The sequence below is a fragment of the Vulpes vulpes genome, chromosome 3, assembly GCF_048418805.1.
Source record: "Vulpes vulpes isolate BD-2025 chromosome 3, VulVul3, whole genome shotgun sequence".
NCBI lineage: Eukaryota > Metazoa > Chordata > Mammalia > Carnivora > Canidae > Vulpes > Vulpes vulpes.
This window is the reverse complement of record NC_132782.1, coordinates 100,329,161-100,356,148: the sequence shown is the minus strand read 5'-3', so window position 1 is coordinate 100,356,148 and position 26,988 is coordinate 100,329,161. Positions and strand designations below refer to the sequence as shown.

The 26,988-nt window shown below is 50.1% G+C and overlaps 2 protein-coding genes across 4 annotated transcripts in view; one reads left to right on the top strand and one right to left on the bottom strand.

Annotated features, from left to right (window-relative positions):
* Positions 1-1,431, top strand: part of IQCK (IQ motif containing K) — a 129,882-nt gene extending 128,451 nt beyond the window's left edge. For both annotated transcript variants that reach the window (XM_026003208.2, XM_026003207.2), the window contains one exon: positions 337-1,431. In XM_026003208.2, coding sequence (XP_025858993.1) covers positions 337-392 — 56 coding nt within the window. In that variant the 3' untranslated portion in view covers positions 393-1,431. The remainder of the gene's footprint in view (positions 1-336) is intronic.
* GPRC5B (G protein-coupled receptor class C group 5 member B) lies at positions 1,136-23,974 on the bottom strand. Of its 2 annotated transcripts, none has more exons than XM_026003206.2 (4): positions 23,798-23,974; positions 14,637-15,650; positions 5,806-5,918; positions 1,136-4,452 (listed from the first exon to the last, which is right to left on the bottom strand). In XM_026003206.2, the coding sequence occupies exons 2-4, from the start codon at positions 15,640-15,642 to the stop codon at positions 4,408-4,410; spliced, it is 1,164 nt and encodes a 387-aa protein (XP_025858991.1). In that variant the 5' UTR covers positions 15,643-15,650; positions 23,798-23,974; the 3' UTR covers positions 1,136-4,407. The 2 variants fall into 2 exon arrangements, with proteins under 2 accessions (XP_025858991.1, XP_072609845.1); XM_072753744.1 differs by lacking the exon at positions 23,798-23,974 and adding an exon at positions 23,481-23,557.
* Between the last annotated feature and the right edge of the window lie 3,014 nt (positions 23,975-26,988).

Genomic DNA, 26,988 nt, shown 5'->3' with positions numbered 1-26,988 from the left:
TTGTAGTAACCATTTCACCATATACGTAAATCAAACCATCCCGCCGTATGCCATAACATGCCATAATTTATCCAGGGCTGTATGTCAATTATTTTTCAATAAAACTGGGGGGAATAAATGATGGCCATGAACATGACGTGTTTTTGAAACTTTAGATTCTGTCCTTGGAGCACAATGGCCTTGTGTTCTTCCCCAGTAGATCTGTGGTACCAGGGCCATAGTGGGTGCTCAGTGGGTTTTGGTGTCATGGATCACTACACATAGAAGTTTGCTGCATTCAAAAAGTCTGTCTAGGTATGTAAAGCTGTCCTGACTTTCTCTTTCATTTCTTTGCAGTGAAATGCAAAATGGAGGATGAGGAGGAGGTTGTACCTAAGACTCCACCATCTTAACCACCGGTGGGACCTTTCCCAATTGGAGCTTCCATGACCCTACATGAGGAAAATGTACAAATTATGCTTCCTCTCTTGATTTTTTAAAGGATAGATTTGGTGCCTGTGAATATGGAATTTTTTCTACACGAGATAGGATTTGTGGCAAACATGCTTTAGTGCATATCATTTATCACAGGAGAGCACTCATCTTACTTCCTTGCATTATCTCCAGATTTTATTCTTTTATCCAGTATTATTTCTTCAGTACTTCAGGAATATTCTTCTACACTAAGTGTCATTACAATGTACAGTGAGCTCTAGTTCCAAGAGATGGTGAAGTGCTAATTTAGGTATCAGTTTCCCATCTCTGGCTGCCTTTGGAAAGATCGATACTTAAATTTAAGTCCCAAACTTCTGCAATGGGTTTTATCTGGTGAGTATTCTTTTCATAAAAAAGGCATATTGGCTACGACCATTTCCAAAGGAGATGGACTCTTAATTCTGATTTCTGATTGCAAATCCAACAAGTTGAGACACTTAAGCCCAGACAACAATAACAGACAAAGGACTTTGGTTGTCAAGTCCCCAAAGTATTATGGAAAGCGCCCCATTTGATGGAAAAGCTAACTTATTACCCTCATTTGTTCTGCGGTTTGCTGTTAACCAGGACTCTCCCGTTCAAAATGCCACAGACTTAGCCTCCAGGCAGATCCAAAAGCCAAGTAGTTACGCTGGGTTGTTTTGACAAGCTACCACACATCTTAAGTAAATAGTAAAGCCTTTATTTTTGTGTTAAGAACAGCATTTTGAAAATAAAACCTATCTGCCCATGCTTTACAACCTTTAAATTTGTAATATTTATATACAGTCATTTATGGTACACATTGATTGTCTTGAAATTTCTTTAACGATTTTTTTTTAATAAGTATGCAACAGTCAGCCAGGGGAGAATAAAGGTACATTATAAAACACACATTAATACATTTAATAAATATATATTATCTATCAAAAACGAGCCTTAGCTCTTCATCAATTAATAAAAAGCACCTGCTGAGAACTCTTGTAAGCTGGTATAATCATTGCATCATTGGATTATAAAAGCCACAACGCTCCCTTTCAGTTTGGGGTTTAACTCAGCATTGGCCAACCTAAAAGACCATCCCAAGTTTACACGAGTTCAGTGGGCCCCTGACAGACTCTGTGCTAAAAGCACGGGATCCCCAGATTTTCCCACTTTGTCAGTTCTCCGAGCTGGTTCCCTCACTCCCCATCCCCCCCATCCAGTAGAGAAATTCAGGATAGAATTTCTACTAAACTTTCTATTAAATTTCTATTAACTTTCTATTAAAAGGAGGGGACAGGAGTGGCTGTTATAGTCCCAAAGTGATTTTAATAACCGGACACAGAAAGACTTGTGCTTACAATTAGGTATTTTGATCACAGATGCTCTCCTTCCAGGTCATTTTCCCTCAACAAGTGTTGTTGACATAAACAAATCTTAAACAGAGGTGCCGTTTGATTTTGTATTTAAAGTTTGCTCCGTGAGGGCAGCTGGCGGCCACAGTCTCTTGGCAAAGAGGTCCCTTTGTACCCTTCAGATGGAGTCATTAGTAAATACCCGTTCTCTGCTCTCTGCCCTCACTCCCCACCTTGGCCCCATTGGGAGGGCATCCAGCCCACTCTCAACTTTAAAGCCAAAATAAGACAAAACCCAGAAGCACAATAACGTAACAGAGATTTAAAAAGAGAGTGTGTGGGGAGGGAGGAGGTCTCATAAAGTGAGGTTTCCCACGGCTCAAAGCTGGTTCCATCTTTATGTTGGTGAAACGTTACTTTCCCCTGTAGCCATGCCATTTACGCAGTGCTCACCTTATCGGCCCGGACCACCAAGAACTGAGAGAGAAAACGATCAGGTGAATTTGCTCCCTTCTGCAAGGGCGAGGGAGCTCTTGCAGACAGAATCACTGATGGGATCAGAGAGCTCCAAAGGACTCCAGAGAGCGGGGGTAAGCAACCATTTCCTGGCACGAGAATGTGTATTGCTGTCGTTTGTCACTGAACTGGACCAAGGTGTTTGGAGGTTTCTGTATTTTCAGAATACTGGGTCGCATGCAACCACCCCCATCCCCACCCCAGGTCTTAGCGTCTTTGCCTCCCTCCCATCCCCAGTACTCCAGGTTTCCAGTCCACCAACAACACTCCTCAAGAGAGGATTGGAATCTGGTTCTCTAGAAGCAAGCACATGCTCTGGGCAGGGGCGGGGGCTGTTTCCCAAAGGTCAGGTAGGGGTGGCATTCTGGTGCCATGCTTTTTCTTCCTCATGCGTGGCAACACAAGGAAATGCACTAGCTGGAAGGAAAACTCGAAGGAGGGCCACACAGGGATGGCCAAATTGGCCTCGTTGTACCCCACTGCTCTGCAAGGTTGCGGGCGAGGGGGAAGGGGTTTTGTGGCGAGGACGGGACACAGCAGAGACTAGGGCCTTGAGAAAAATCAGAAGGTTTATTAAAACAGCTCAGACATATTGGCTTATGAAGAGGTCAGTTTCCCCCCCAACAAACACTAACCTTTTTCATTTTCTTTAAAGGTTAAAGGCTTATGGGTTGTTTTATAGAAAAAGCAATATAGTCATTAGAGTATATGCCAAAGGACTCACCCTCATTTATACATTTCATGCCGTCAGGTTCAAACTCTTTGCTTTGAATCACTGCTAGTGATTATGCTGGCCAAACAGTGCAGAGAATATGGGGGCTTTTAATGGCCGAGATGTTCGAAATGCCAAATAACAAAGGAATGACTTGCTTAGGACAGATGGAAACCATGACAGAAACAATGGGCTTTGAAGAGAACCATTTTCATGGAACTTACAGAAAACCAAGTCAAAACATGTCCCACGTACCCTCCAAAAGCAGCAAGAGCCCCTCGAGTGCTCCCTTCTCCCCCCAGAACTTGCACTCTGTCAATGTATAACATCCAAGAACTCACTGCATGCTAGGCAGCAGAGTGTCATCTCTCCCCTGGGATGCCGTGCCACATGACATCATCATGGAAAATCTGCTGTGGCACTGCCTTCTGGCCTGCCAAACCTGGGGCGGGGGCTGTAAGCTGATGGCCCATCTGAGGTTTTGCAATGAACATGGGAGAAAACATGGGAAAGGGCTCAGGGGGAGCATTGGCAAGTGGAGAGAGCTCATCAAGCGAGAGAGACTGCTGCCCCAAGCAGGAATATCGCTATGGCTCCACCAAGGAGGGAGGTGGGTGTGCTTCCCTGCCGCAGACCTGCAGCAGGAGGCCCATAGAGGGAATAGTGGTAGGTCACCACTTTCTAAATGTGATGGCCACTTCGACTCGCAGATAGCCTTTTCTTCGTTGGCACACGCCAGGCAGGGTCCCTCCACCACTACTGGCTGTAAAGCTCACTCCATGATTCGGTTGGGACTCACCTTGGAATCCCACCCACAACTCCTTAACTGCTCCTGACCCCCTTGAAATGTGCAAACCAACAGGCAAGTTGGTGGCAAAGTCTCTATTAGCCCTCTCAATGAAACAGCATCCCCAAGAGGCCACCTGGGGTCCAGCACTTGCTGGGGGGGGCAGTGGTGTGGGTACCTCCATACTCAGCCAACACCAGCCTAGCCCACCGGTTGTGAATTTGGTTCTGTTCGACCCTCAGAGGATGAAACAGTCTTCCCAGCCACATTTTCAAGTGAGCCTAATACTATTTGCAATTAGCTTTGCTTTAGTTTGCAGGGATTGAGGTTGGTTTGGTATTATGTGTGCGTGTGTGTATATGTGTGTGTGTGTGTGTGTGTGTGTGTGTGTGTGGCAGAGGGACAGGAGGGCAAGTCGGTGTTAGCTTTTCGGTTCAGCAGTGTTCACATTTACACGAAATCCCCTTGTGTAGGATTTCTAGATCTCCCGGCTGTGAGGCAGCCTTGTTCGGCTACTGTTACTGATTTCTCCCTCAAGAAAGACACAGCCAGGGAATAAAATTGGTAAGAGAGATTCTTATTCTCTGGAACTTAAAAGTCTTTCACCAGAGGTGTCTTCCAGTGTAACTTGGCGGAGCAGTTGGGATCTGGAAACAAGGATAACACACTAAAAACTTTGTGCTTTGCAAAGTCAACATCAGAAACCAATTCGTTAACAACGTGCCAAAGATAAGTTCCCTTGCTTTTTTCATAACGGGCTGAATAATTCCCAAGAAAAGCAGCAACCACTGTGTGTCGCACTGCTCAGTTCTTGGGAAGGCCATGTCCCTTCTTCTGTAATCGCACACCCCAAACGAATGTTTCCTCACTTGGACACCCACTTTGCCTTCTATGGCCAGGGTGCTTTTATACCTACTGGCCTTAAAGAGACCAGGAGGGCCTAAGAGTGATTGATGGGGCCCTTTTCTCACATTATTTATTATAACACACAGGCCAAATGCTTTCGAGTCAGGCTTTTCTTGGAACCCAACAATAAAACAGCCCAAGGGATGGCAGGGGGTTTTCAGAAAGCAAATCTGTGAGTCTATTTGTCTTTGAGGCTGTTCCAAACCAGTGCAAACCAATGCCTTGCATACCATTCAAAAGACCAGGAAAAAAACCCAAATTCCCTCCAGAGATCAAAAAGACCATCCCCAACTTACATTAAAAAGAAGAAAAGAAAAAGAAAAAAAGCTCAGGTTGAGTTATGGAATTGGCACATGAGAGAAGAATGGAAGTCCAATTTACATGTGTAAACTGGCTTATGCGTTGTTTCTGAAAGAAGCATGTAGCTATGTTTGGAAATTAAATGTGGGAATGACAGTGTGTCTTTGGATTGCTGGAGAAACAAAATGATGTAATTGCACGGAGGCAAAATGTAAACAATGACAATTCTGCTGAAGGTCTGTTTGGCATCAGATAGTAAAACCTGTTTTTGTGCTCACAGGAGAGAAATGATAATCACTCCCCTTCTTAAGAAATCTTTTAAAGAGTGGAGGTGGGGGAACCCGGTACCCAGCTGGGGCACAGAGCCGGGTTTGGGAGGCTGGGGGTGGGTATGCTAGGTTGGATGTCAGCAAAATCTGCCAGCGTTTCACAACTCTGGGCTTTTCCTACAAGTCACCTCCCAGGGAGGGGGGTGGGTGGGCATTTTCTGCAGAACGAAAGCCAGAGAACTCACTGGGTACAAGAGCCCCAAGACATAGGGACTCTTTGCAACGAATCCACAGATGGTTAACTAAGTATAGGTGGATCTTCTGTGCGTGGAGAACAGGGGGTAGAGAAGGAAAAAAAATGGAAGCAGTGCATGCATTCTAGCTGCAAAGGGGTGTCAACTACAACTGGTGTGTTTGCAACGCCCGAAAGCAGCCTCCACAGAGCAGTCTGTCCCCCGTTGAAGCTGCCCCCCAACACTGACCACTCTTGGGCTTCCGGCCATAACATCACCTCTTGATACTTACAGTCCCTCCATTGAGCACAACGGCCATCTCAGTGGGCTGATAGACATTGCTTCTAAACGGAGCGCTCGGTCTGTTTCCCAAGCTGCCATTGCGAAATCCCGCCGTTCGGAGAGCTGAGGGAGGGAGGAGGCAGCAACACAACACCCCCAAAAAAACACAAAACACACACACACAACAACAAAAAAAACAACCCACAATTTTGTTTTCTTCCCCTGAATCAACACCATGCCCCCCAGCACACACTCTGCACCCCCCTTCCCCGCACCCCTCCCCACCCCTCCCCATTGTCACAAGCCAGATTCAAAACAAAAGTCACAAAGGGGCTTTGTTCTCTGGCTCTCTTGGAGCATGACCCATCTCAGTGGTGTTGGGAAGTTTGTAGAATCCAGGGCACAGGCTGCTGGGGTGGGGGGCAGGGTTGAGCCTCTACTCCTCTGCCACTCACCCCCTCCCTGCAGCCCCTGGAGGCCCCGGGGGCAGGGGGGGACAGAGGACAGGGAAGCACCTCTGCAAGCCTCAAAGCTCTCCTCTCTCAGCATACCATGTCATTCGTGTCAAGTTCAACATCACACTGTTCAACCCTATTCACCACTTCTGGATACACAGAGGCAGACAACCCTAGGAATGTGGACAGAGTACACGACAGAGGCCATCTTCATGGGAGGGTGACCGGAAAGACAACCCAGTGACTCCCACCACCCAGGGAAGGGCATTTCTGAACAGGAAAAAAGAGACAGCTGTAGCAAAGATGGGAGACTATGTCAGCACTTTTTAACGAACCTAAGAAAGGTGGGTGGCTCAGGGGGTTAAGTATCTGTCTGCCTTAGGCTCAGGTCATGATCCTGCAGTCCCCAGAGCCCCTTGTGGGGCTCTCTGCTCAGCGGGCAGTCCCCTTCTGTCTCCCCACTCCATCTCTTGCTCTCTCTCTCAAATAAAATCTTAAAAAAAAAAGGGTGGGTAAATAGTGTTTCTTATTTGCTGTGTGTTTTTAGAAGTCTAAATTTCCCATTTTTTGTAAAGAAAACCCAAATTACACAAAAAGAGCTGGAGGAAACAAATGCATACTGCTAAGTGAAAGAAGCCAGTCTGTAAAAGCTATAGGCTGTGTGTGATTCCAACTACGATATTCTGTGAAAGGCAAAAGAACAGAGACAGTAAAAAGATGAATGACTGGGTGGGGATGGGGGTGGGGACGGTGGTGAGGAATAGGCTGGAGGACAGGGCATTTTTAGAGCAACAGCTACTCTTTATGATACTAGAATGGTACACGGCCAACATTATAGAACTGTACAAACAGAAGAGAATGAGCTTTAAAATGTAAATTTTGGACTTGAGTTAATAATACCGTTATCAATACCGATTCACCAACTGTAACAAATGTACTACTAATGCAAGCTGTTAAGAGTAGGGGCATGTGGGAACTCCCTGTAGCTCCTGCTCAATTTTTCTGGAAAACTAAAATTGCTCTAAAAAAAAATAGTTCATTAAAAACTAATACAGAATGCAGGAGCACTCCAAAAACAAAAGTCCACCTCACTTGTGACACGGACTCTCTATTATTTTCATTCTCATGAAGGCACTAATCTTGCTTTGCTAGGAAAAGACTCACTTAAAAGTCTTTTCTGAAGAGGGGTGCCTGGGTGGTTCAGTTGGTTGAGCGGCTCGACTCCTGATTTCGGCTCAGGGTTGTGGGATCGAGCCCTGTGTGAAGCCCCATGGCACAGCAGCCTCCTGGCTCCACACTCAGCAGGGAGTCTGCTTGTCTGTCTCCCCCTGTGCCTCCTCCAGCTCATGAGTCCTCTCTCTAACAAACAAATCTTAAAAAAAGGAAAAAAAGTCTTCTCTGCAGAGAGTAATTTTTCGAGCTGAAAAGTAGAAGAGAGCTTGGGATTTTTATTTTACTTGAGGCAGGAACCAAAATCACCTTAGTAATAGAGTGAACCTTTGCAGATAGCTGGCCAGCAGCTAGGCCAGCTTATACTTATACTGCTTATATGGAGTGTGAGAAGTCCTTCATGTATTTTTTTTAAAGATTATTTATTTATTCGTGAGAGACAGAGAGAGAGGCAGAGACACAGGAGAGGGAGAAGTAGGCTCCCTGCAGGGAGCCCAATGCGGGACTCGATCCCATGACCCCAGGATCACACCCAGAGCCAAAGGCAGATGCTCAACCATTGAGCCATTCAGGTGCCCCAGTCTTTCATGTATTAACTCATTTAATTTTCATAGCATGATAGGGTCATTATTTCCATTTTATACAGGGCACAGAGAGATTAAGTTACTAGCCCAAGGTCACACAGCTGTAAAGAAGCAGAACCAGCACTCAAACCCAGGCAGAGAATCTGTGTCCTTACGCTATACTGGCTTCAGATACTGTTTTTAACCATCACACTTACTTAGAAGCAACTTGAGAGGTTTTTTTGTTTTTGTTTTTGTTTCTAAGATTTATTCATGAGAGACACAGAGAGGCAGAGACATAGGCAGAGGGAGAAGCAGGCTTCCTGCTGGGAGCCTGGTGCGGGACTTGATTTGAGGACCCTGAGATCACAACCTGATCCAAAGGCAGATGCTCAACCACTGAGCCGTTCAGGCACCCCAGAAGCAACTTGAGTTTAAGTGACATTCAGAGAGGGGCAGCTCAGCCCAAGCTGGACCAGAGAAACTGAGACAGGGTGAGGAATGAATGTTTCCAGATGTAGGTAAACCTCTTTTGCTTTAGCAGCTCCATCCAAGCTTTCAAGCAGCTCATTATGCATGAGCTGAGCAAGGAGACACCTTTCCCTGGAAGTAGAGAAGGGGGAGCCAGGGAATGGCACCAGGGGCCAGAGGAGGTAGTTCATGGATTTTTACTAGTCTCAAATCCTAGCCTGCCTGAAGAGAGAATGCTAAATAGCACTGCTTTCCTTAAAATGCAGAGACCGGCCAGCTGTGGTGGAGGAATGTGACCCCAACACATTTTCCTCAAAGAAACAAAGGCTGGACTCTCCTCTCTACCGGCCATCTGTGGGGTGCCTTGGCCCCAAGGGCTCCCCTGTGTAGTGGTTATTTGTGGTTCTCTGCTGGTCAACATCCCTCCCACATTCTGAGGCCCCTGAGGGGAAGGTAGGCTATGACTGCCTTCCACCCTGGCCTGAGGTTAGCATGTGATTTCAACCTGGCCAATCAGGTCCAATCGGAGCCAACTCTGGGATTTTTGCTTAAGTATTCTGGGAAATGTTCCTCTTTTCCACAGGGATTCTATGTAAGCCTAGGGTTGTGGGCTGCCACTAACAGGGCCAAGAGATGGAGAAAGATCTAGTCATCACTCAAGCCTCCTTCATCTAATTAATGATTCCCGTAGCCCGATCCCCAGTACATTTATTTGTTGTTTTGTTTTTGCTTAAGCCAGGTCAAATTAGATGTTTTATTACTTGCAACCTCCAGTGCCTTACCTAACACCCTACTCTGACCTGGGTCAGCGGTGAGAGGCAAGCAGGGCTCATCCGGAAGAGTGTCACCACAGGAATCTAAGTTTATAGGGGGAATGCTAGCCTTCTCCTATCCAGACTCTGCAAGTGAGGCTAGATTGGCCCTCCCCTCAAAGCTGATCCAGGGCCTTCTACCAGGTCACTAAGAGTCAAGAGTTTAAATAGCCCTGAGTCCTAAGGAGATCTGAAACCCCAAATGCTCCAAAAGAAAGAACACTTTTCTTTACTGCTCCTTTGGAAGGTGAACATTTAATATGCTTTGTTAACGCTTTCCAAGATGTGATCTGAGGTGCTATATCCTTTGGTACATTTTAATTTTTTATCACATACCTCATGCCTTGATGATAACTTTTATTAATAAGCAGGAGGTTGATGAAGTGGTATGTACCTGGGGTCTCATTCGGGGGTTGGGGGAGGAAACGTGGAAGCAAAGGCCCCTTGGGCTTGACTGAGCCACAGGCCACCTGGGAATGCCCTTCCCATCTCTTGAAGATGTCAGGGATCTACTCTCAAGGGAAGAGGCCCAAAAATGCAAAAGAAACAGAGCCAACTGTAACTCCTGGGCAAGGCCCCCAGTGGGGCCTGGTTCCCTAAAATACAAGCTGGCTGAGGTCAGCACCAAAGAAATAACAGCTGTTCTCACAGTGGCAAGGGAGGATGCCCAGATGTTCCCAAGCCAGCAAAGCAACAGTTTCTAGAACAAGGGCAATCCCTAGCCGGGATGCCAAATTAGCCTCCGTGAACTTTCTGAGGGAATTGGTTTTGCCTGGGGCCCACCTGCTTGGTCCCATGTGAATTTTGGTGGGGACATGTTTGGGATGATCCAAAACAGGGCTATTAAAGTCTGATAACATCCAAGGTTGGTGAAGAAATGGGGCTCTCCTACAGTTATTAAGTGGAGGTGTGGGGGCAGTATATTAGTTTAACTTTTAGGGGGGCCTTCTGGCAGTCTATACATCAAGATTTCAAGGTGCAGGCTCTTACACGTGTTTTTTTTTCCCAAGAAGTTAATTGATCAAGGGCACAAAGATGAATGTTCACTGCAGCTCTGCTTATACAGAAGGCCAGAAACAAGTGGAATATTCACCAGCGGAGGATCAGAAAAATAAATTATTGTGCCCAAGGAAAGCTCTGCATCATGAAAAGGATACCAGAACTCTGCAGTCACTGACCTGGAGAGGCCTCAATCCATGATACAATATTGCTTTAAGCAAACACACTGCAGAGCAGTACTTAGATCAGTGGTTACATCGTCAAGTCACTTGGTGAGCTCAAAAGACCTAAACCCAAACAGATTTAGTCAGAACCGGGATGGGGGGTAGGCACTGGTAAATTTTTTTTACGCTGCCCAAGTGATTTTTTTTCCTCCAAGTGATTCTAACGTATAGTTTGGTTAAGCACAGCTCTATGGGTTTGGTGTGTGTGTGTGTGTGTGTGTGTGTGTGTGTGTGTGTGTGTGTGAGAGAGAGAGAGAGAGAGAGAGAGAGAGAAAGAGAGGGAGACAGGTAGACTATGTGTGCTCACCAAGAGATGTCTGGCAAGATGGGCACAAACAGCAGTAACTGCCTTTGGGCAAATGGGATTCTGAGCAATTTTTGTTATTTTTACTTGCTGAAACGTCTACGTGATTATTATAGCTATTGTCATCAAAAGGGAAGGATAAAAGCTATTTTTATTTTGGAAAAGAAAGGGGACAGAAAGACAACTTATTTGGCTTTGGAATGTGCCACAGTGTGAAACAGCTGGGGGCGTGGGGCACCTCTACATGCCCCGATCACCCAGCGTGCTAGCCCTGGTACTGCTGGTACTGACCTGGGTCCTAGATAACTTTCATCTCTGGATCTTATGTGGATAGGACATACTGGCTGCATTGTCACAGGAAAAGATGCATGTAGGGAAAACCAACTTTCCCCCTCCCTGCTTTTAAGAGTGTGTGAGCTTAAACAAGTTGCCTGATACCGCCTAGGCCTTGGTTTCCTGCTCTGCAGGAAATGAATGGAACTGATAAACCCTGTCTCCTCAATGTACAAAGTTGTTCTGAACATCTGTGAGACAAGGGTCACTAAAGTGCTTTGGGAAGAGGTGAGTAATTCTGTGGTAAACTAATCAAGCATCAGGGCTCTGGAATGAGCCTGTGTGGGCTCAAGCCCTGGCTTTGCCTCTTAGGTAAGATGCATAGCCCTTCTGTGCCTCAGTTTTCTATCTGCAAAATGGACTTTAATGGGTTATTGTAGGGATTAAATGAGATTAGCCACTAAAATGCTCAGAATGGTAACTGGTCCATGGTAAGCACTTATGAAAGGTTAGCCATCCTTACTTTTGAAGACCCTACTACTTTAGTACTTCTAGCATCCCCATTTCACTGCAAGTAAACTAGACCATCAGGTTCAATACCAAGGATTCTTAACCTCCAGGGGGTCACAGACAGCTTTCAGAGTCTGATGAAGTGATAGACAAAAATCCTGCAGTGAGTATACAAAAATGCACACCCATTTCAGAAGTTCCTACTACCTTTGAGGTCCAGGGGGAGTCCAAGGGTCTCATATAGAGAGGACCCTATTCCAGGGGGAGCCAGGGAAGAGGTGGCTCCACCAGATCCCAGGAGCTAGCCAGACTCCTGACCTCTGCTCATGACATTCCCTGGAGGGCCCTCTGGGCTCACAGTGATGATCTCTATCCTGACCCCCCTTGTCCTGGCAACATGGGGAGCCAGCGCCACCAAAGCTGATGCTCATTCTTGTTAAATCCTTTGACAAACATGGGCTTGCTGGCCTGGGACTTTCTAACAAGAATGAAACAGCTCTGATAAAGACCACACCAGGGTTTCTAGCCTCATCCACAGTTGAGGCCATTGGTGTTCCCTCCTGCTGGTCTGGTCGGGAGCTGGAGGTACAGAGGAAACTGGGCACATCCAGGTGGGGAGGGCTCTGGGTGGCCTTTGAGGATCTGATGCCTCGATGTGCTTCTCCCTGCCTGCAGGGGACAGGTAGGGTACACTCAGCACTCAACCCAGGAAGGTGGACTCCGCAGTCATGTCTGGCCAGTGAACACTGCCCAGCTGCCTGGGTGAGCATCACTGAAAGGGGACCCTGACCATTTGGAATGGACCATCTCCTAGCTGTATGTCTTTGGCAAGTTACTGAACCTCTTAGAGTCTCCATTTATTCATCTATAAGATGGGGATAATATCAGGACCTACCTCACTGGGTACAGCAAGGGAAGTTAAGGACTTAGAATAATACCTGGCACACAGGGGACGCTCAATAAACAACAGCTAAGTAATCAGTACTACTCCTGCTGTGGCTACTACTACTATTAATGTGGTCATTATTAGAGCCCCTGATCTATCTTCAGGCAACTGAGAAAAGGCGATTTTATTTAATCTCAAATGCTGGGAACCTAGCAGACTCACTTGAAGTAATGACTTGAAGAGATACTTCTGAAGCATCTAAAGCAGGGGCTTCGAGTGCCTGCACCACATCCTCTAAGCTCACCTCTGAATCCTGCTGCAGGGGTATCGGACAGTCCTGGGTACCCAGACAGCTGTCACCTCTAGTGTCCAGCAAGTCTCTCAGAAGCCAAGGAACTTATTTGGCCAGGGTAATGGGGGATGTGGCAATGAGAGTGGGAGACAAAGGACATACATGACAGTCGGTGACTGAGGAGTTGGTGGCAAATGCCGCAGGCTCTTGATCTGAAAGATCAAGTCTGAGGCTTGTTCTACACACATCCCTGTCAGGTCCAAGCTCCAGCTTACAACAGCAGTCACCAACCCACTGATGTACTTGTTGGTTGTTTCTGGCTTCCTGGTCTCATTATCCCTCCCCTTTCCTTTGCAGGGAACACCTCCCAGGTAAGCCAGCTGCACCCAAGTCTCAGGCTTTGCTTTCAGGGGAACCCAACCAAGACACACATCCAGCATGCCAGGTCCTGGGAACCCAACCAAGACACACATTCAGCATGCCAGATCCCTCAGTATGTTACCTCTCACAACAGCGTTAGAGGTGCATTCTCTCATTATTTCTCTTTTACAGATGGGAAGAACTGAGGCTCAGAGAGGTAAAGCAATTTGCTCAAAGCCATACATCTAGGAAGTACAGAGGCTGGATTTGAGTCTGGGAATCTGACTCCAGGGATCAATTCATACACACCTAATGGCGGAGGTGGGGAGGAGACACAAGCGTTGCCCCCAGTATGCCCTGCATCCATCTAGGACCTGGACTACAAACTCAAACACTTCTAGGTAGCAGGGAATTAATGGTAATATGTTATAGCAGCCGGGTTGGGGAGCAATAGGGGAGTGGTGGGGAGTGTGGTAAACACAAAATGGATCCCCATCTAAAGGAATGGCCGCTTGGCGTGTTCCATAATTTGGCTATTATAAACAATGCTGCAGTAAACATAGGGGTGCATATATCCCTTCAAATTAGCATTTTCACATTCTTTGGGTAAATAGCCAGGAGTGCAATTACTGGATCATAGGGTAGTTCTATTTTTAATTTTTTGAGGAACCTCCATACCATCTACCACAGTGGCAGCCCAAGTGTACATCAATAGATGAATAGCTAAAGAAGACTTGGTATATATATCATGGAATATTATTCAGCCTTAAAAAAGAATGAAATCTTGCCATTTGCAACAACATGGGTGGATCTACAGAAGGATCTATAATGCTAAGCAAAATAAGCCGGTCAGAGAAAGACAAATAATGATATAAAGACGTAATGATTTCACTCATATGTGGAATTTAAGAAACAAAACAAAGAGGGCTGGCGGGGGGAGACAACCCAAAAAACAGATTCTTAACTATAGACAACAGATGGGTTATGAGCTGAGAGGAGGCTGGGGATAGGGGCGGATGGGTGAAATAGGTGATGAGGATTAAGAATACACTTACACTGATGAGCACTGAGTAATATATGGAGCTGTTGAATCACTAGATTATACCCCTGAAACTAATATAACACTACACGTTAACTACACCAGAATTAAAATTAAAACTAACAAACAAACAAAAAGAGCAGCTACAACTCCTGAGCGGCAGCACCTTCCAGCCTACACTGGTTCAGATCAGCTCTAGACAATCACTGCCGGGTGGGAATGTCAACCCACCATTGCCAGAGCTGACTTTTCCAAAGAGGTGAGAAACCTGGAGTTTTATATTAAATTAGTTGCCAACTGATAGGAAGAAATACTAAATAAAAATCCACCCCTGGGCCAGTGATAGCGCAGAGGCCAATGTTTGTGGGCTCCAATCTGCCAGGACTGCCCCGGGAGGATGGATCCCCACTAGAGAGAAAGAAGGGAGGCCTTTGGGGGCACATGGGCCCAGAGCCTAACCCAGCAGGGTGGTGACCGTGTTACCTGCATTGTGTTCATCCATCGAGAAGGCTTTGTTCTCCATGTAGGTCCGTGGCAGCTGCACGTCCTCCTCAAACGCCGTCTCCCGCATTCTCGGCTGCGAGGTGTCGAAGTAGTTGGGCGTGTTCTCCTGTGGGGCTGGTAGGATGGTGCAGTGGATTTCGGGGATGGCGTGGAAGATGACGAAGACCCAGCCGCTGGCCACCAGCGTGATGGCCAAGGTGGGGTCGCCCCAGGCATCTCCCTGCCGCAACTCGGCGTTGCCAAAGAGGTACATGGTCATCCAGGCCACCCAGATGAGCACAGAGAGGAAGGCTGTGACCAGGATGCAGGCCCCGTTCTGCTTCCATTTCTTGAACTTGCCGCACAGCGTGAAGAGCGCCAGCCCCAGGGTGGCCACCAGCAGTACCATGTCGTAGATGAGGGCCATCACGAAGTCCATGGGCTCGTAAGCGCAGGCCGGCTTTGCGTCACGCAGAACAGTCAGCACCAGCCACTCGATGGCGATGATCACCTGCACCAGCATCAGGCACAGCGCCACACCAACCAGCTGCCAGCCCGAGGGGCTCTTGCCGTGGCGCACCAGCCTCCGCACGCGCCACGCCTGGCTCAGCAGGCAGGAGAAGCAGAGCGCGAAGAGGACGCCCCAGAGGAACCGGCGCACCGAGCAGATAGTCTCGTCTTCCCGGATGATGAAGGCAAATGTCAGCCCGAAGAGGCCCAGGGTCCCCAGAAGGAAGAGGAAGTGGAGGCCCACGGGGTCCTTCTTCTCCTTGTCCTTGATAAATGGTAGCCGCACCAGCAGGATGAGCATCAGGAGCAGCGTGATCAGGGCGCCTGCCCCAGCCACCGCCTCCACCACGATGCCCCAGATGGTGTCCAGGTCGCACAGGGACACGTACTGAGGGAGGAGATCCAGTCCACAGCCCCGGGACGTGCTGGCGTTCTCAGAGGCCCCGAAGGCGATCACAAAGAGTAGGAGGAAGGCGAGCACCTTGTGGGTTCTCATCTTTCTCTCTGGCACCAGAAATGTTCCAGAATATTGAGGAGGGGGGGTTGGGAGGGGTTTGGTTTGGAGGGAGAAAAAGATTGATTCAGTGTAAGATTTCCCACTTTGCTGACTTAAGACCCACCTCATTTGGAACCTGCTGGCCCACAAGGCACCTTTGACAGATCAGAAAAAGGCACCCCTTTCTCCAGACAGCACAGCCCCTGGGGCTGTGAAAGAGGGGGGGCTGGAAAGGGGGTGGTGGTACAGGACCCTGATTTCAGCTCCCATCTGCAGCCTTGATCTGGCACAGTCAACAATCATGAATCATCACTGCTAGTGACTGGTGAAGAGGGTGAGAGAGAGATTCACTCTGTGTACTCTTTTGTATTCGTTGATTTTTATATTCTGTGCTACATCTGACCTCTTCAAACATAAGGGAATGGAAACAAAACCGAAGAGTTATAGCTATGAGCCCAGCACTGTGCTGAGAATGGTATGCACTGCCTCTTTCCAGCCTCTTGATGGTAACGGCTTAATATTTACCTATGACTCACTCTAAGCCAGGCACTGGGCACATCCAGTCCTTACACTGGTGACAAAACAGGGTCTCCAGGAGGTCAGGACACTTAACCAAGGTCATACCACCCAGCTTCTAGAAGCATACCCTCATTTCAAACACAGTGTATCCAAAATGAATTATCATCCTGGGTTCTCCGTTTCCCTCGCCCCTCAGACCTCCTCCAAAGATCTCCAGAGAAACAATCCTCACGGCACCCCTGTCTACCTCTCCCAGGGTGCCTGCAGGATCCCCCTTGGCACTCTTTCAGGCCCCCATGAAAGCTGGACTCCACACAGCAGCCGTGGCAAATGGGCTTAACCCAAGTCTCATCTTACCCCTCCTCCTCCCTCTGCTTGAGCGTTCCCAACCGGTTGCTTGGAAAACTGTTCCTCACCCCCACCTAATGTCACCCTCTCAGGCCTTGGCCAAGGTCACAGCTCCATTCCTCTTCACCGGAGCCTCCTGTCTCTTCCTTTCTTTCTTTCTTTCTTTCTTTCTTTCTTTCTTTCTTTCTTTCTTTCTTTCTTTCTTTCTTTCTTTCTTCTAATAGTTTTTTCTTTTTTCTTGCCTCTTTACTTTGTTTCTCCCATTCCCTTCTTGCTCTTTTCCCCGTGTTTCTCCACGGCAAGATGCAGGAGGACAGGGACACCATTAAGTTCATCAGGGTCAACCAGGGTTTCTCAACCTTGGGGTCTTTGCTGTGAGGGGCTGTCCTGTGCATTGTAGGATGTTCGGCAGTACCCACGGCCTCTATCCACTAGATGCCCATGGCACACCCACTCCCCTAACCTAAAAACGTGACAACCCCAAAATCTTTTGACACTGCCAAATGTCCCCTGGGGGGGTGGGCATGCAAATTCATCAGGACAACGCCACTGGTGTAGACTCCAGCAGTAGCACGCAGTGCTGGCACAAAGTGGATGCTTAGTAAATGCTGAATGAATGAGAGGCTTATTCACTAGGACTCTTTCCTCTACCACACTGCCACCAGCTCTTGCTTTTGAACGGAGCCTGGCCTTCAGAAAGCTATGGCCTACACAGCTCTGCTCGGATGCCTGTTTCCAGGCAGCTCAAGCTGGACCTATTGTCTTAGCTCCACCCCTGTGTGAGGTTGTAACCAGCCACATCCAGGCAGCTCCAGCTTATCCCTGGGGCTTCCTTAAGTAAATGCAGTATCGACCACCTCTCTCTTTCTCTCTCTCTCTCTCTCTGCTCCTTTACGGGATCCCAGGAGCAGCTCTGATCCTGCCTTGGCTGTGAAGCCATTGAGTGGGATAAATTATTGATGCCGCCAAACGAGAAGGAGCCTTGTGCTATAGGGATCGTCACCTTTGCCTACAGATGAGAGAAGGCAGGTTCAGGACAGAGGCATCTGGCAAGAGGTGCTTAAGTATGCATCCCAGTATTCCACTCAAGCAAATTAGGGGTGAGGATGCACTCTAGATGTTGGCAGTCAGACTCCTGGTCCAGTCACTATTCACCCAGCCAATTAGCTTCCCTTTTTTGGATTAAGCCAGTTTGAGCTGGTTTTGTGTTACTTGCCAACAAAGAAATCCTATTATTCCTTCCATATCATGGGGCCCCCTTCTTCCAGGATGTCCTCCCTGCCCAATGTCCAGGCATGCAGATGCAACCAATGGCAGCTAGGAGCTTTAGTGGGATCCAGTTGTCTCTTGTGGATCATTATCATTGTTAAGGATGGCCAGGAGGTGACAACAGCCACCCCACTCTACAAAACAATGTCGAGGATGATCAAGAGGGCTACAGACTGCCTCACAGAATGAAGCTGAGACTGGCTCATCTAGGATTTCTGAGGGAATTCAGAATTGCCCTCCAGAGTTTTCTACCCCTGCCAGAGGGACAATGACAGTAACTGGCTTATAATGCTTACCTTGCTGTAGGCATACTTTCATGTACTTCATATATATTAATGCCTTTTCTGCAGTGACACTATGAGGCAAGTACTCTTACCATCTCCATTTTTTAGGAAATAAAACATGGAGATCAGCTGGCTTGTTTGAGGTCACACAGCTAGAAAGTGGTGGAGCCAAGGGGCAAACAATTGTACTATTGTTACCTGGGCCCTTACTACAGACCAGGACTCTGGAAATGTCACCTGGTGAGTGAGCCCTTTGCTGGCCAGTCTGTCTTAAACAAAGTCCTTCCTGTCCCCATTATGCTCTACACCAGTACTTTTGATTTTTGTCTTTGTAGCGTGTGCCACAATTGCCAGATATTTTATTACCCTTTTGGACTCTTCCCCCGCTCTCCCATGTCCAGGGTTTTGTCTGTCTTGTTCTGCACTAACTTGCTGGTGCCTGGCTCATGGGCAGGGCTTACAACCCAGCTGCTAAACAAACGGATTGATAAAAACGGTCTCGCCCCTCCTGTTACCTCAGAAGGGCAGATGTTCTGGTTGTGGTCTTTTTTTTCTAAAAGGTTTTATTTAGGGGATCCCTGGGTGGCTCAGTGGTTTTGCGCCTGCCTTTGGCCCGGGGCGCGATCCTGGAGTCCCGGGATTGAGTCCCGCAACGGGCTCCCGGCATAGAGCCTGCTTCTCCCTCTGCCTGTGTCTCTGCCTCTCTCTCTCTCTCTCTGTCTATCATAAATAAATAAAAATAAATCTTAAAAAAATAAAGGTTTTATTTATTTATTCATGAGAGACACACACACACACAAGAGGCAGAGACACAGGCAGAGAGAAGCAGGCTCCATGCAGGGAGCCCAACGTGGACTCGATCCCGGGACTCCAGGATCACACCCTGGGGTGAGGGCAAACCACTGAGCCACCCAGGGATCCCCCAGCCACCCAGGGATCAATCCCCCTGGTTGTGGTCTTATAGAGGAAAGAACTGACTGACTGAATGGTTTAAGTCAAAGTTTGATCCTCAGGCCGCCAACAGCAGCAGCATCACTAGATATTCTGACTCTCATGGGGCGGGGTGGAGGAGGCCTAGCCCCCTGGGTTTCAGCAAGCCCTGCAGCAAGCTCCAAGTATGCTCAGATGCTTGGGCACACCGAGGTTCGAGAAGCTTGGACATAGGCAGCAGGGGTGGCCAGGAGCCATGGCCCCAGTGCGTTCACCTCACCAGCCCTGCCAGAGACCCAGCAGGAGGCATCCACTGTCAGGTCAGCCCCATCCAGCCCGGTGGGCCACTTGGTGCTCCCTCCCACCAAAAGAGCAGTTCTTCAGGAATCCCAAACTGAACAATGCCAGATTAGAGGTTTCAAGTCAGCCGCAGGCAAGGCTGATTGGGACGGGATGAATATATGGCAACAAACCCATGGGATGTAGGCGTGCGGCTCCTCAAAAGGAGGAATGAACAAATGTGAACGAATGCACAAGCCTCAGCTCACATACTAATTACCTTTGCTGCCAGGCAGGCTCCCAGAAATGTGACTCATTCAGAGGCTCTTAAATACGCTATCTCCCTCTCTCTCTCTCCCCCCACCCCCTGTCTCCCCCCCCACAGAGGGGCCAGAAGCCTCCGGCAGGTGGAGAAGCAGCACGCTCCATTTCTCCACGAGCTGGGGCCTGCAGAGGCTGGAAAAAATGCAGGCAAATTTCCTTGTGTGAGGACAGTGCTGCCTGCCCAAAGGCCACACGCAGGCCTAGTTCTCCCAGCCCCACTCCTCATCAAGCAGGGTGAACTTCTGAGCGGGATCTTTGGGTTTCAAGTTCTGCCCCCGCCACCTGCCAGCAGCACTTTGGGACGCTGGGCAGCTGAGTTAACCTTTCTTGCCTCAGTTTCCTCATCTGCAAAACAGGGGTGTTAGCGGTACCCCTCATTGTTGTGAGGATTAAAATAATAGGTTTTAGGACAGTGGATGACACAGGGCAAGCACTTATATAAGCTGTCTGTTAAATAAATAGAAATGACTGGCAAACATTCCTTCATCAGAGGTTATGAACTTTGCTGACTGCTTTTCCAGGAGGAGCAGTTGCCATGGAGACGGGGTGGGAAGGGGGCTCACCCAGATGTTTGTCCAACACTGGTTTCCAGCTTCCCCCATCACAGCAACCAAAGAGATCCCTGAGGTGGTGCGAAAGGGAGATGCCCTGGGTGGTAGTCTGCCCTGGGAGGCTCTAAACTCACCTGATCCCAAAGCAGGTGCTCTAAGTGGAAGCCTCACTATGAAGATGGTTTTCCCAAGGGGGAAACCCAGGCCAGCCTGGGGGCCCTGAAACTGGGTATTCCTGTCAAGAAGTCAGAGCCAGGACACCCAGAGACCAGACACTGGCCATTCTCTTGGGAACCAGTGTCCTCATCTACCCACTACCCAGAAAAGAGATGCGAGATGTATAAAATCACTCCGAACACCATTTTGCCCAGCCTCACTTCAGTGGCTCCTAGCAGGGCTCTAAGGACGCCTCTACCTCAGTGTCCCTTTGCCGTGCCCAGCAGATCAGAGGCATCTTAAACCTATCTTCTCTAAGGGCGTGGAAGAGATGCTAGAACCTGGAAGGGAAAGAAAAAAAAAAAAAACAAGCAGGTGGCGTAGGGGCTTTCCTACTCCTGGGCAGTCAGTAGTTCGGTACCTGGATGAATGCGGGGCACAGAATTTACACTTCTATCCGTCTCCTCTAGAGTGGAAGACCTCAGTGGGAGTGAAGCCAGACATAACTATATGACATGTGGCATTACTTAACCTCCCTGACCCTCAGTCTCTTCCTCTATAAAAGAGAAAGATAGTGCCGCCTTTCAAAGCCAGTGTGAAAAGTGCATGAAAAATACTCTGCAAGGTGCTTGGCACACTGGGAGTACGGGATCCCTGTTTATTAGGAAGACAATTATGATTCCATGGTCCTTCCTGTTGGGAAAATGAGAGGTGAGGCAGCTTGGCCAGAGGCGTACTGGAATTCCCAGGCCAAGCTGGGACTAGGACTCCCAACTCCTGACCTGAGGCCCTTACATGATACCTCTGGTTTGAGCCCTCACCCCATGTCTGGCAGAAGGCCAGGATGAAGCTGTGGAGCCAATCTCCCCACGCACCCCAGCATTACACTCCGTCCCAGCCTACTCCCGTTATAGCCGACGGTGCATTTCCTGCTCTGCAAGATCAAACTGTTACAAGGTTTCCTGACATTAAGCTCTTTCCCAGACCCACAATCTCACCCTCTGATATCTTTTCCAAGTGACACCATCTCATAACCTTCATTTCTCAATGCTGCCCGGACCACCAGCCTATTTGGGGGCCCTTGAATTTAATAACCCTCCTAGGTTAGTAAACAGGGTTGCCAGAACACAAGCTCCAAGATCCATGAATATGGAAAGCAGCTCCAATCCTGTAAATAAAAGCAATCATTTAAATGCAAATTGCATCCTTGGCTGTCCGTTCTGGGGTGGATGGTTCCTCTTGGGCTGTAATTCGGAGAAGAAAATGTGACTAACTCAGAACCCCCAGGAAGCTCTGCTGTGAAGTGCTTATAGGGCCAAGGGCTCTGGGAGGGGGCCCCTTAAAGTGGACAAGAACTGCCTCAAAGTGGGATGTGAATTTTAAAACCTCAGCTGCTCCTCCAGTGGGCTCACAGGACAGGACAGGCTCAGAGCGGTCCCCACAGGCCAGAGAGAGCCCCTCGGAGGCTCCCGGCGCCTTGCCATCTCCAGAGGCAAAATGAAAGGGAAGCTGCTTTCAGTCTCTGTGTTGAGGTCAGGAGGAGCTTTTAAAAATCCAATCCTTTGGCTTCCCACTTAAAATCCTCTGAGGGTTCACTAGCCCAAGGAGAATAAAACCTAAACTCCTTTCCCCGGCCCAAAGATTGGGATCCGGCTGGTCCTATCATCCTCTCCCACCCACCCCCTCCACATCTGCCTTGAGCTCCAGCCACAATGGCCTTTGTTCAGTTCTAAACTCATTCCCACCTCTAAGCCCTACACTTGCCGTGGTCCTCCAAGACCTCCCAGAGGTGGGCCCTCCATCTTGCCAGGCTCCCCAAAAATGTCACTCCCGAGAAGGGTCTCTCCTACAGAAGCCAACCCTCATCCTTTATTGGACATCCTCCCGTTTTATTTTCCTGGCAGCCCTTACCCCAATTAGAAGTTATATCTACTCACTATTTATTTACTTATTTAGTTATTCACTTGCTCACCCACCTGGCCCCGGCCTGGAGAGCGGGGGGGGGGGGGCGGGGGGGGGCTTGTCGGTTTTCTACACTGTAGAGCCCCAGCTTCACTTCTGTGGCTGGTACACGGCCGCAAAGACCAAGTTCAGCAATAAGGAGTTGGAGCTTCTCTAACATGACTGCTTGTCTTGCTGCCTGCCCCAAATGGCGACTTCTTTCCCCTTGCATTTTTCTCCTTCTCAACTCAGCTGACCCCTTTTCAGACTCAGAGCAGGGAACACACAGAAAACCCTTCACTCCACGGCCTAGATACAAAACCGGCCCCGGGGAGGGCTCCCGCCCCACAGGTGATGATTTGCATTCTATTTACATGCTATTTGCATGCAGCTTAACTCGAAGTCAAAACCCACCCAGGGCCCCCACCCCACCGAGGAAACTTCTGAATCAAGGTTCCTTGGCTGAAGTTCCCGTGGCTTTTGTGCCAGGTCCTTCCCTCACTTTCCCCCTCACTTCTCTCGTCTTTTCGAGGACCCCCGGTTCCTCCCCCTGGGCTCTGCTCAAGTACCCCCCATCCTGGCGCAGCTGGGCAGCCAGTGTGGCGCGTGGGCCGGGGCCCGGGGCAGGGACGCCGCTGCCCGCCACACTCCAGGGGCCTTTGTCCGCGCTCCAAGGAGCCGCCCCCTTCGCGAACGGGGAACGAGGTGGGAGGCGGGGGGCGGGGGGCGGGGGGGCTGGCTAGGCCTGGGTGTGACAGCGGGGGCCAGGGGACGAACTCGCGAGCCGCGCTCGGGCCGTCCTCGACCGCAAGGTCGGCGCCCCGCTCCCCCGCTGGCTGGCTGGCTCCCCCGGGACCCAGGCGGGTGCGGGCGTTGGGGCGGCTGGGAGCCCGCGTCCCGCAAGGGCAGCGAAGGCACCTCTGCACGGGGCTGGTCCTCAGCCCCAGCCGGCCGCTCGCCATTGTATGCAGCCGTCCCTCGGCCCCGGGTCTCCGCTCGGCCGCCCTCCACCCCCTCCTCCCGGCCCCGCGCGCTGCTCCCTCCTCGTCCCGTAGGCCCCCGGCCCCTGCGGCAGGTGCGGCCGCTCACCCCCAGAGCCCGGCCCCCGTGAGCACGGCTCCGTCTGCCCTGCGGTCACCCCCGCGGGCGGAGCACGCGGCCCCGACCTGCCCGCGGCTCTCCGCACGAGTCACCGGGTGCGGCTGGGCTCCTCGCGCCACTCCCCGCTGTCCTTTACCTGTGGTCGCCCCAGACCCTGCTCTGAGACTCGGATCTCCACCTGGTCCGGGTACCCAGCACCCTCCCCCCAACCCCGGCTTAGAGGTCTCCAGCCCTCCCCTCCCCCGCCCGCCCTCTGCGGCTCCTCTCCCGCCGCACCGTGGTTCCCCCCTCCTCGATCTCCCGTCTCCCTCCGCGGACTAACCCCCTGGTTGGTGGGGGGGGCGCTTAGAAGGGCCCAAGACGCGGACTCCCCAATCCTCCCAAGTCCACGGCGGGAAAAGTTTGTGGGGTCCTAGCAGCGCCCTCCACCCCATCGGCGCGGCTCGCACTCACCGACCCCCGCGGCTTCGCAGCGCCGACGCTCCTGTTGGTCCTTGGCCTCAAGTCACATCTCTGCAGCGCGGCCGCGGCCCCCGCCCCGCGCCCGCCGGGCCCCGCTCACTGCATCGCCCTCGAGAGCCGCTGCCGCGCGAGGCGCCCCCTGGCCCGGCCCGCGCCGCTGCAGCCGCGGCGACCCCGCCCCCTGCTGGCCCCGCCCCCGCCGCCCCCGGGGCATCCGGCCCCGCCCCCCGCCCGGCCCCGCGCGCGGGTCCTCCCGGCCCCCGGCGGCAATTGCGCAGCGTCTCTCCATCAGCTCAGTCCTCTAGCTCCTTTCAGGGAGCGCTGAGACGACCTCTTTTCAGGGTCCCAAATTTGGAGACACTTCCGGCACATTCACAGTGCACCCGTAAGCGGTCCAGACGCACCGGACATCTCCCCAAGTTGATTCGTTTGCAAGGACACACACACACGAGGGATACTCCCACGGTGTCCTAGTACAGGACACTCCCCAAAGCGGGTTCACGAGCAGTGACTTCCCCTCACCGTACACGCACCGGGTCCTGCACGCAGAGGATCCCGCGGCTTGGCCTCCTCTAGTGAGTGTCCACCTGGGCACGTTCCGCTCCCCCCACCCCGCCCCAGCTTGTCACTGTCCCTTTGCACACACCGCTCAACGCTCGAGCCCTTGGCTACCCCAAATATACAGGTTCACACGGTACATCTTTCACCTGGGTCCTTACGCAGAACCTCCAGCACCAACGCTGCACACATCACCCACGTATGCACAGGTCCACTACTACTCCCTTGGGCGGTACACACCAGCCCCCCGGGTCCACTGGCCTGGCGCTCCGCAGACGCCCACGGTGCAGCCCGGATGCACGCCCACCCGACGGCTGCAGCGCTGGCTTGAAGGCGGCGGAGGGGGGAGGGGGGAGGGGGGAGGGGAGGAGGTGGGGGCGGGGGGGGGCGGTCCCAGGCAGCCTCGCTCCTCCACCCTGAGTCTGGCTTCTGGTCCACCTGGCTGTCCCGGATCAGCATCGCCCAGATGGGGCCTGGAGCTGCTGCACCCACCGCGTTGGTTCCCTCGATGACTCAGACTTTCAAGCTCCCTCCAAACCCAGAACTTTGAGACCCCCCCCTCCCCCGCCGCCCCATTCTGGTTTCTGAGAGTGAGATCACCTCCCTCCACTCCATCGCAATCCTACAAGACAGGACAGGGATGTGACCCCTGCTCCCTACCTCCCTGCAGCGGGGCGGGGATAAAGAGGCAGGAAGGTGGGTTGCATATTCCCTTCTGGGGGTAATTGTATGCCCTGATCTTTGAAGACCACAGACCTTTCAGAAATTTTCATCATTTCCCGTGAGCCTCTCAGGTCCTGCCCACACAAGCCGATTTTCTCCTGGTCAGGCCGCGGACACATCCCCGCGAACAACTTTTATTATTTTTAAGGAAAAATGGAAGGGAAAGGCAGAAAAATTTCCCTGTTTTATTTGCCTCAACGCCTAGAACAATGCCTGGCATACAGTAGGCGATCATTAAATATTTACAGGAAGACACCTCTTCAGCGTTCCCGCCGGATTGCGTAATTGGAAAATGGATAGGCATTGCCACCTGGTGGTACCTATGGGAACTGACGCCGAGATCCTTTCCTGTGTCAACGTGGGCAAGTTCACCTTTCTAAGCGTCAGTTTCTTGCAAAATTCAAGATGGAGATGACTTTAGTAGTACATGCCTGTTGGGGTTGTTGTGCAGGTTAAACACAGAATAAATGCAAATTGATTCATGTAGAGTCTGGCATGTGGAGTTATATATACTTATATACAGTTGTATTCCCCTTCCTCTTTCAGACTTGTTTTCCAGAGGGACTCTCACTGACATGATCAGTTTAGCTTTGGGTGAGGCTGTTGAGTGGCAGGTGCATGCCCACCCCCACCTTGTTCAAGGAGTCATGGATAGTCATCATCATCATCTTGGTAATGTATGTAGTGCTACTGTGTGCCAGGTGCTGTTCTAAGAGCTTTATATTCTTTAAAATACTTAATCCTCCCAGTAATCCTCTAGGCCAGGTATTATTATTCACCCCATGTTACAGATGGAGACGTTGAGGCCCAGAAGGGTTAATTACTGGTTCATGGTCATACAGTCAACAGAACTAGGATTCAATCCTGATTTTCTCTTTCATTCGGTGGCTGAACTGGCATAATTTGCTGTGAGGAAGGTCAGACATCTTCACAGAGGAACCTCATGTCCCTTGGAGGTTCCTTCAGTCTCTATCCCTGGAGAGAACAGCTCTAGGAGGTGTAGGGAGCTGTGTCAGGAGCTCAAATGTTCAGTTCCCTTTGGGCAAATGAAAACCAGAGGCTTCCCTGGCCCTATTTCTCCCCTGAAAAATGAAAAGAGCACTGCCTCTGGATTCCCACTAACAAATGTCACAGTGTGTAGTGTGTTTGTGCGGTTCTTTGTTTAGTGTGTCTTCCCAGGTAGATTGTAACTCAGTGCTGTTCCAATGAGAACTTTCTACAATGATGGAAGCAGGTTTCTAAAAAGATCGATTTATTTATGTATTTCAGAGAATGTGCCCTCATGTGAGGTGTGGTGGGGTGAGGGGGAGAGGCAGAGGGGGAGGAGCAGAGGGGGAGGGAGTGGGAGAAGTAGAAAATCTCCAGCAGACTCCAGTCTCCCCATGGGACCTGATCTCACCACCCTGAGATCATGACCTGGGCCAAAATCAAGAGTTGGATGCTTAACAGTCTGAGCCACTCAGGTGCCCCAATGATAGAAGTGTTCTATAACTATGCTATCAGGTATGGTAGCCACTAGCCACATGTGGCTATTGGGCACTTTATATACTAGTATGACTATGGAACTGAAATGTCAATTTTTAATAAAATTAAATTAAAATTTCAAAAAAGATTTATTTATTTATTTATTTGAGAGAGAGAGAGAGAGAGCGAGCACAAGCAGGGGGAGTAGCAGAGGGAGAGGGAGAAGCAGACATCCTGCTAAGCAGGGAGCCCAATGGGGGCCTCAGTCCCAGGACCCTGGGATCATGACCTGAGCTGAAGGCAGATGGTTAACCGACTGAGCCACCCAGGCACTCCAAATTAAATTAAATTTTAAGATCTATTTATTTATTTTAGAGGGAGAGCATGCAAGTGGGAGGTGGGGAGGGAGAGAGAATCTCAAATACATTGAGCATGGA

Bases quoted from the DNA above. Each gene is read 5' to 3' on its own strand.
- GPRC5B (XM_026003206.2), bottom strand. From the start codon at position 15,642: ATGAGAACCCACAAGGTGCTCGCCTTCCTCCTACTCTTTGTGATCGCC. The intron at 5,919-14,636 runs GTAACACGGTCA...TCCCTCCCTCAG, and splicing joins GATGGATGAACACAATGCAG to CTCTCCGAACGGCGGGATTT. The intron at 4,453-5,805 runs GTAAGTATCAAG...CCTTGTTTCCAG, and splicing joins TTGTGCTCAATGGAGGGACT to ATCCCAACTGCTCCGCCAAG.